General features: G+C 39.1%; 1 protein-coding gene across 3 annotated transcripts in view; it reads left to right on the top strand.

Annotated features, from left to right (window-relative positions):
• Positions 1 to 9139, top strand: part of LOC126266997 (uncharacterized) — a 75810-nt gene extending 66671 nt beyond the window's left edge. For all 3 annotated transcript variants that reach the window (XM_049971761.1, XM_049971751.1, XM_049971769.1), the window contains one exon: positions 8934 to 9139. In XM_049971761.1, the coding sequence (XP_049827718.1) occupies positions 8934 to 9000 (67 nt within the window). In that variant the 3' untranslated portion in view covers positions 9001 to 9139. The remainder of the gene's footprint in view (positions 1 to 8933) is intronic.
• Positions 9140 to 9799: the final 660 nt, after the last annotated feature.

Consider the following 9799-nt stretch of genomic DNA (forward strand, 5'->3'; position numbering starts at 1 on the left):
GGATTCAGATAGATTATATAATGGTAAGACAGAGATTTAGGAACCAAGTTTTAAATTGTAAGACATTTCAAGGGGCAGATGTGGACTCTGACCACAATCTATTGGTTATGAACTGTAAATTAAAACTGAAGAAACTGCAAAAAGGTGGGAATTTAAGGAGATGGGACCTGGATAAACTGAAAGAACGAGAGGTTGTACAGAGTTTCAGGGAGAGTATAGGGGAACAATTGACAGAAATAGGGGAAAGAAATACAATAGAAGAAGAATGGGTAGCTTTGAGGGATGAAGTAGTGAAGGCAGCAGAGGATCAAATAGGTAAAGAGACGAGGGCTAGTAGAAATCCTTGAGTAACAGAAGAAATATTGGACTTAATTGATGAAAGGAGAAAATATAAAAATGCAGCAAGTGAAGCAGGCAAAAAGGACTACAAACACCTCAAAAATGAGATTGACAGGAAGTGCAAAATGGCTAAGCAGGGATGGCTAGAGGACAACTGTAAGGCTGTAGAGGCTTATCTCACGAGGGGTAAGATAGATACTGCCCACAGGAAAATTAAAGAGACCTTTGGAGAAAAGAGAACCACTTGCATGAATATCAAGAGGTCAGATGGAAACCCAGTTCTAAGCAAAGAAGGGAAAGCAGAAAGGTGGAAGGAGTATATAGAAGGTCTATACAGGGCGATGTACTTGAGGACAATATTATGGAAATGGAAGAGGAGATAGATAAAGATGAAATGGGCAATACAATACTGCGTGAAGAGTTTGACAGAGCACTGAAAGACCTGAGTCAAAACAAGGTCCCGGGAGTAGACAACATTCCATTAGAACTACTGACAGCCTTGGGAGAGCCAGTCCTGACAAAACTCTACCATCTGGCGAGCAAAATGTATGAGACAGGTGAAATACCCTCAGACTTCCAGAAGAATATAATAATTCCAATCCCAAAGAAAGCAGGTGTTGACAGATGTGAAAATTACCGAACTATCAGTTTAATAAGCCACAGCTGCAAAATACTAACACTAATTCTTTATAGATGAATGGAAAAACTGGTAGAAGCCAACCTCGGGGAAGATAAGTTTGCATTCCGTAGAAATGTTGGAACACTTCAGGCAATACTGACCCTACGACGTGTCTCAGAAGAAAGATTAAGGAGGACAAACCTAGTTTCTAGCGTTTGTAGACTTAGAGAAAGCTTTTGACAATGTTGCCTGGAATACTCTCTTTCAAATTCTGAAGATGGCAGGGGTAAAATACACGGAGCGAAAGGCTATTTACAATTTGTACAGTAAGCAGATGGCAGTTATGAAGCAGCAGTTGGGAAGGGAGTGGGGAGTGAGACAGGGTTGTAGCCTCTCCCCTATGCTATTCAATCTGTATATTGAGCAAGCAGTAAAGGAAACAAAAGAAAAGTTTAGAGTAGGTATTAAAATCCATGGAGAAGAAATAAAAACTTTGAGGTTCGCCGATGACATTGTAAATTCTGTCAGAGACAGCAAAGGACTTGGAAGAGCAGTTGAACGGAATGGACAGTGTCTTGAAAGGAGGATATAAGATGAACATGAACAAAAGCAAAATGAGGATAACGGAATGTAGTCTAAGTCGGGTGATGCTGAGAGAATTAGATTAGGAAATGAGACACTCAAATCAGTAAAGGAGTTTTGCTATTTGGGGAGCAAAATAACTGATAATGGTTGAAGTAGAGGGGATATAAAATGTAGAATGGCAGTGGCAAGGAAAGCATTTCTGAAGAAGAGAAATTTGCTAACATCGAGAATTGACTTAAGTGTCAGAAAGTCGTTTATGAAAATATTTGTATGGAGTGTAGCCATGTATGAAAGTGAAACATGGACGGTAAATAATTTGGATAAGAAGAGAATAGAACCATTCGAAAAGTGGTGCTACAGAAGAATGCTAAAGATTAGATGTGTAGACCACATAACTAATGAGGAGGTATTGAACAGAATTGGAAAGAAGAGAAATTAGTGGCACATCTTGACTAGAAGAAGGGATCTGTTGGTAGGACATGTTCTGAGGCATCAAGGGATCACCAATTTAGTACTGGAGGGCAGCGTGGAGGGTAAAAATCGTAGAGGGAGACCAAGAGATGAATACACTAAGTAGATTCAGAAGGATGTAGGCTGCAGTAGGTACTGGGAGATGAAGCAGCTTGCACAGGATAGAGTAGCATGGAGAGCTGCATCAAACCAGTCTCAGGACCGAGGACCACAACAACAACAACAACAACAACAACAACAACAATGAGGAGGATTCATACTTAAATATATTTTATTGGCAACATAGAAGCCTAACATTAATGTAATTTTGAAAACTGAGTTATTCAAGGAAAGTAAATTCTATAAATCACTGGAAAATATTAAATGTGGGGTTTTAGCATCCCATAAGGGTATGAATGATGTGAGTCCTTATTATTAATATGATTTTTCCCTCCTGAATCAATTGCTATGTTAACTCGGCAACCTTTATGACCGACTACATTTTACTTAAACTATCAGTTCATCAGTTATAAACTCTCCCATTTAGTACTAAGATTTCTGTAGGAGAGAATTGTGTTGCTTTCTTTCTTCTTGTTTTTAGTCCTGTTATATACAAAGCATGAATTACACTGATTAACAAATTTAAACTTTTTTTCTGCATCTTGTTTGTAAATGGATGGATTTACCTAGTTTTGGGGTGCTGAGTACACTGGTAAAATCAGTTTTTCTCTGTGATGACGCATTTCCTAGATACACAGCAGAATAAAAAAATGGTAATAGTGAAAATTGATACAATTAAGTCAAACAAATATACACATTCAGAACGTTTGAAATAAATACTATTTTGTATGTATATATGGGTATGATGCCAATAAAAAGTCCAAATTAGTTCAGAAGATATTTTCACCTTTAATTGTCTTTGGTTTATGAAAAATGTGGTTATGGAGCTGTTCTTTTGTTTGCCATTTCATCACTCTTCCTAACAAGATCCCAGCAATAGTCACCCATCATCAAAGGATTCCAATGGCCTTGGTAATGGTGTTCCATGGTAAGAATGTCTTGGTGAAAGCATTCACCTTGCTCATTGCTTACAGTTCCCAAATTTTCCGGTAAGAAATCAATGTAAGAATGTAAAAAGTGAATTTTAAGGGACATTCTACACCCCATCTTCTTACAGTTGTCCACCAGATCATTCACACTTATAATATAGTTTTTGTCTTTTCTGTTACCCAAAAAGCCCTGCACAATTGCTTTAAAAGAAGACCAATTAGCTAATTTGATATCTGTGAGTTTGGTGTCAAAGGTTGGATCTTTCAGAAATTTTCTTATCTGTGGTCCAACAAATATACCTCTTTATTTTTACCTCATTTACTTTGGGAATCTTTTCTTTTAAGTGATTGATGGTCTCACCTTCTCAATCCAGAGCTTTTATGGAGTTCTTGATAAGGCCCATCTTGATATGAAGGGGAGGCAAAATGATTTTATCGGGCGCAACCAAGGGGGTATTGTTCACATTTACATTAACAGGAACATATGACTTTCTTATAGGCCATTCCTTGACTGTATAGTGGTTTATGGTGTCACGGCTGTCCCCAAGACAAAAAAAAAAGCAGTAGTATTTCATGAATCCAGCCTGTAAACCTGTAAGAAGTGCAACGGCAAAGCTGCCATTCATGACCCTTATATTTGATCACCTCTAGCAGGAAAGCCATGGTTTCATAAGCTGCTTTCATTTCTACTGTGTAAGCCAAAGGTACCGATGGAAATGCATTGCCATTATGCAGTAGTACTGCTTTCAAGTTGGTTTTACTGGAGTCAATAAATAGTCGCCACTCCTGTGGATTATGTTGTACACCTAGCTGCATCATCAGACCATTGACATCTCTACTTACACCCATCGAATTCTGCATATCGAAATACTGGGCGAAGGAAGCACCTCTTGATCTGAAACTAGAAATTTTTTGTCCCTGGAGCTAGAATGTTCCGTTTTGCAGTCTCGACACCAAGAGTTCAGCTTGCTGTTTCGAAAGTTATAGATCATGAACCAAACCGTTCAATTCCTTTTGATTAAAGAGCTGAGGCGAAGTGTCAGTTGAGGACTGAAGATACATTTGGATACTTTATTTTATGTCTAGTTTTGCTTGAATGTCCCAAAATATTTGTAAGACCGAAGTAACAGTCATTAGATTCATACTACACAATCAGAATAGCGAATGGCCATGCTTGGTGTTTTCCTTTCAGTGAATCGGTTATGGTTGTAGTTCCGGTTGCCTTCTCACTCAAATCAGTGATTGGTTTTACTTGGGCTTTTGGAGTGAATTTCGCACACACTTGACGAACGTTGTTGGAGTGGTGTAGACAGCAATGAGATTTACTAGTTGCCATTTTTCTTAGTGTAAGCTTTAGACACAAAATGTTTGCCCTATATTTCATAGGAAACACTCACTGAGGATCTCTTTCACCACTGCATTACCACATCAGCCATTTACTGACGATTTGTAGATCTTCTAGCTCTCCTCTGCAAATAAAAACAAACAGTTAAACATCAAAACAGAAGAACAGCAAAAAGCAAAATACTGACTACGAAAAATAAAAAAACGTTTAAAAACTCAAATGGTACATGTTAGAACATTTTGAGATATATTCGGATTCTACACACCAAAATACATACTAGTTGATGTATCACATCCCAGATGCAAAATGGCTGTTCAGTAGTGTTATTAAGTAGAAATGCTTTGTAAGGCCACAGAGGATTGTGGTATGTTTGTTATTGTTTTAGCAATTACAGTGTTTTTTCAGCAATGGATACCAAACTCATTGTTTTCAGTGATCTCTTATTTTACAATAAAGTTTTGTACCTGTCAAGTTCCTCAATTTTTTTACATGACAGTTCGATTTTACACAGAGTATGCAAAGGAACTTGCCCCCCTTCTTGCAGCGGTGTACTGTAGGTCTCTAAAAGAGCGTAGCATTCCAAAGGATTGGAAAAGGGCACAGGTCATCCCCGTTTTCAAGAAGGGACGCCGATCAGATGTGCAGAACTATAGACCTATATCTGTAACATCGATCAGTTGTAGAATTTTGGAACACGTATTATGTTAGAGTATAATGACTTTTCTGGAGACTAGAAATCTACTCTGTAGGAATCAGCATGGGTTTCGAAGAAGACGGTTGTGTGAAACTCTGCTCGCGCTATTTGTCCACGAGACTGAGAGGGCCATAGACACAGGTTCACAGGTAGATGCCGTGTTTCTTGGCTTCCGCAAGGCATTCGATACAGTTCCCCACAGTCGTTTAATGAACAAAGTAAGAGCATATGGACTATCAGACCAATTGTGTGATTGGATTGAGGAGTTCCTAGGTAACAGAACGGAGCATGTCATTCTCAATGGAGAGAAGTCTTCCGAAGTAAGTGATTTCAGGTGTGCTGCAGGTGAGTGTCATAGGACTGTTGCTATTCACAATATACATAAATGACCTGGTGGATGACCTTGTGGATGACATTGGAAGTTCACTGAAGCTTTTTGCAGATGATGCTGTGGTGTATCGAGAGGTTGTAACAATGGAAAATTGTACTGAAATGCAGGAGGATCTGCAGCGAATTGACACATGGTGCAGGGAAGCAGCTGGAAGCAGTTAATTCCATAAATTATCTGGGAGTACGCATTAGGAGTTATTTAAAATGGAATGATCATATAAAGTTGATCGTTGGTAAAGCAGATGCCAGACTGAGATTCATTGGAAGAATACTAAGTAAATGCAATCCAAAAACAAAGGAAGTAGGGTACAGTACGCTTGTTCGCCCACTGCTTGATTACTGCTCAGCAGTGTGGGATCCGTACCAGATAGGGTTGATAGAAGAGATAGAGATGATCCAACAGAGAGCAGCCCTCTTTGTTACAGGATCATTTAGTAATCGCGAATCGGAGATGATAGATAAACTCCAGTGGAAGACTCTGCAGGAGAGACGCTCAGTAGCTCGGTACGGGCTTTTGTTAAAGCTTCGAGAACGTACCTTCACCGAAGAGTCAAGCAGTATATTGCTCCCTCCTACATATATCTCGCGAAGAGACCATGAGGATAAAATCAGAGAGATTAGAGCCCACACAGAAGCATTCCGACAATCCTTCTTTCCACGAACAATACGAGACTGGAATAGAAGGGAGAAATGATAGAGGTACTCAGGGTACCCTCCGCCACACACCATCAGGTGGCTTGCGGAGTATGGATGTAGATGTAGATGTAGATGTAGGTGTAGTAGAAGGGAGGGGGGGGGGCGGGAGGTAGAGGTTGAGGTTGAGACTGAGGCAAGGATAGGGAGAGAAGTGGGTAGGGAGAGGGAGAGTGAGTGGAATAAAAGAATTTCAATTCTTTGGGCATGCATTCCTCTGCAGTGCTCCCTCATCTCTTCTGAAAGAGGTTCAGATAAGCTTACTGCATTGAAGTGTTGCATGGCCTGAACAGTTTCTACTGATGTAAAAACATGCTGGCAAATGTTAAAACAGTTTACACAAATGCAACTGGATGATATCTTAGACAATTGCCAATATTTTGATGGGTGATCACTTGGTCTTTGACAAGGCACAAATGCAATGAGAGAGTGCTGGACAGGGCTTCACTGACCAAGAAAAATAAAATGGCAACTACAGAAAACACACACACACACACACACACACACACACACACACACACACACACACACACCGTAAACAACTAGTGCCACTACACAAAGAAATGTGGCAATGCCAGTAGTTGTTTGTAGTGAATATTAGTTACCAAAGGGTGAACAATGATAAACTCTATTCCTCTATTGTTTGACCAAGGAGAGAGCAGGATTCCAAACAGAATTTAAGCAAATGCCCCAGTCTCAACTGCGTGCTTGATAGTTGGAAATGCACACCCGAGTTGCTGTCGCATTCCAAAGAGTGATTGCTACCCATTCAGTGTTATTTAGCAGCAGAATTGTTAGGCTGTTGTAAGTGTGTGTGATGCTCATGCTTTATACATGATGATCTGATGAATTTATTATGTACCACAACTACATGAAATAAGGTAGACACCCACCTTTACAGACACTAAAAGGCCCGTAAGCTAAGCTGGTGTTCAAAAAATGCTTTTCACAGGGAGTTTCCAGAAAATATGACCAATCATGTTGAACATGCTACTTGCATAAGCCAAAGAGACCATAGACTCAAGTGCCACCTTGTGATTCATGCAACATGTGTCTTTCACTGTTTTCATTCTGGAGAAAAGTGATGGCAAGATGGACTGACTCATCTGACAAACTTTCAGGTCCTGAGATGAAACGAGGTATGAAGTCCCTGTCATGCTGAGCCAAATAGTGACAACTGTCACCTTAAAGATACAAATCAGATTTGGCTTTCTATAAACAGCATGTCAAAATGTACCATCAATCTTCCTCCCGATAACGCACCATGGAATGGAAATCGGCTGCCCTTTTTCACCTCCATAGTGAAACAAACATTTGGCTGGATTGAATTCAAGTGTTCTTAAAAAAACTGTTCTCAATCTCACTGCCATGAGACAAACCACAAAAGTTTCATCTACATAGTTACACAAGCATGCATGTTTCATGGCAATGACTCCAGGGCATGTTCCTCAATGTCTTCCATAACATTGTTAGTTGATAATAGGTGACAGTGTGCTCCCCACTGAAACTCCATCTTTCAGCTCATAAAACTGGTCATTGATTAAAAGTAAGTGGTAGGCAATTCATGTTGAAATAGGTTATTTTAGTGAGTGAAGAGAGAGAGACCGCATCAGAACAAACTAAAATATCAGACTCATGGACACCTTCCTTTCCTTGACGTGTTGATCAGAAGGAAATTTGATGGAATATTAAGGTATGTCATTTATAGGAAGCTAAATCGTACTACTTTGTGTCTTCAGGCTGATAGTTGTCACCATCTGACTCAGCATGAAAGGGTATACTGTACCTTGCTTCACAGGGCCTAAATAATCTCACTCATTGAAAGTTTGCGTCCTGCAAAAATGTTTATAGTGTAAGACATATCTCTCTCTCACTCACACACACACACACACACACACACACACACACACACACACACACACAGTGCTCTATTGACCAACCACATATTGGGTGACTGATGAAAATAATGAGATGTTGTGTAAGTCCTACTTCAATAGAATTTCCATCAAGAGCAGTTGTATTCTGCAGGAAAATGATGTAAAGTGCATTTTTAACTATCTAAGATTAGGGTCATTTCAGGGTCTGTAAAGGATGACCTTGGTTTGCCATATCCCAAGCAGTTGCGGCATGACATACTTTGGCCAAAGCCATCAGGACTGGAGAAGACCTGTGTACAGAGTGCAAGAGTTATACACACTTAAAATGTCTGAGCAAATTTGTTATTGCAGAATGTTGCCTTGGTCAGGGTCAGCCTTAACTTCCGATATGGGCAGTTTTTGGGTGTGGTGGCACTTTGTTTATGGCGTGCTTGTTGTCTTTCGGCATATGCTGTACTATGATTTCTGGCCAGCTAGCCTCCTACCAAGGTTTTAAATATGCTTGCACAGCACTCTCTTGTTGGATTTGGGCCTTGCCGTGTTCATCTTTCAAAATATTGGCAGTTTACAAAGACATTAACTGGCTGCATTCTTATAAGTTGTTTAAAATATTTTACATGCCAAGAGAAACTAAAGTCTCCCACTATGCTAAAATAGTACCACGATATTAAAGATTTTTTCCCCCTTTAAAAATATTATAATAAATTGTTGCCACATTTGTTGGAGAGGTATTGTAATGAGAACAATTCTGTGCATAGAGTATCTCTTACCTTCATGTTGTGTGTGTTCACAAAAAACTGTTTTGTGGGCATATTCTTTCTTAGCTTCACTGTGTGACTTAATGGTTTGTTGTACTGAGAAGAGACATTTTTAACACATGTTCTGTTTACAGGAGCACCTTAATGGAGGCTGTTGAAGCTGCTACAAAACGTGCTGCGGAGCTTGGAAAAAACAAGTGAGGGGAAAGCTACATAGAGATGCATTTACAAATTTGTTAAAATGATGAAATGTCATTTTAAATGATGTACATAATATTGTTGATCGTATCATAATCTCATGTATGTAATATCTTACTGTGAAATAAAAGTTTTAAGAATGGTTTGTACGTTCTCCCTACATAATTTTCTATGTGTTACAAGGATGACTTACCTGTCATCACTCTATATTGAGTATTTAATAATAACTGGACTCAGTATTCAGTCCAGTTATATGTCATATGGAAGACTGATAGATTCATGAGTTATAGGTCTTCACAGAAATTAAATATGTATTTACATTAAGTGAAAATGCACAATATGCTTTTTAATTTGATTTTATTGACTGTAGAAGGTAGTTGCTTTATGTATAGCAGTTTCACAAAATGGTCGACTGGCAGTGATTTGATTCAACTTTGTTCCTCTGAATCTGTCACAGTTAATCAACTGTTAGTCTAATATTGCCTCTGATTCTTTCATGATATCAATTTCACCCCTGCCTCCTTTCCTCCATTAAATTCATAACCTATTAGCTGTTCCAATAAATAAATAAATTCTGATTGACAGCATTGTAAATAGCCTTCTTCAGGGTGGTGTACTTTTTAGTAAACTTACCATCTTGATGATGTAGAACATTTGCACTATTGTCTGAAATGATCTGTACAAGAACATGACAATGTGGTCATGTATATGGCAAAGTGTTATTGAATAGTGCAATGGCCATGGAAGCCTATACTCACCCTGCTTGGAGTTATGTTAGGAATTACTTGTTAGTCCCAGCCAC

Source organism: Schistocerca gregaria, chromosome 1 (genome assembly GCF_023897955.1).
Source record: "Schistocerca gregaria isolate iqSchGreg1 chromosome 1, iqSchGreg1.2, whole genome shotgun sequence".
Lineage (NCBI taxonomy): Eukaryota > Metazoa > Arthropoda > Insecta > Orthoptera > Acrididae > Schistocerca > Schistocerca gregaria.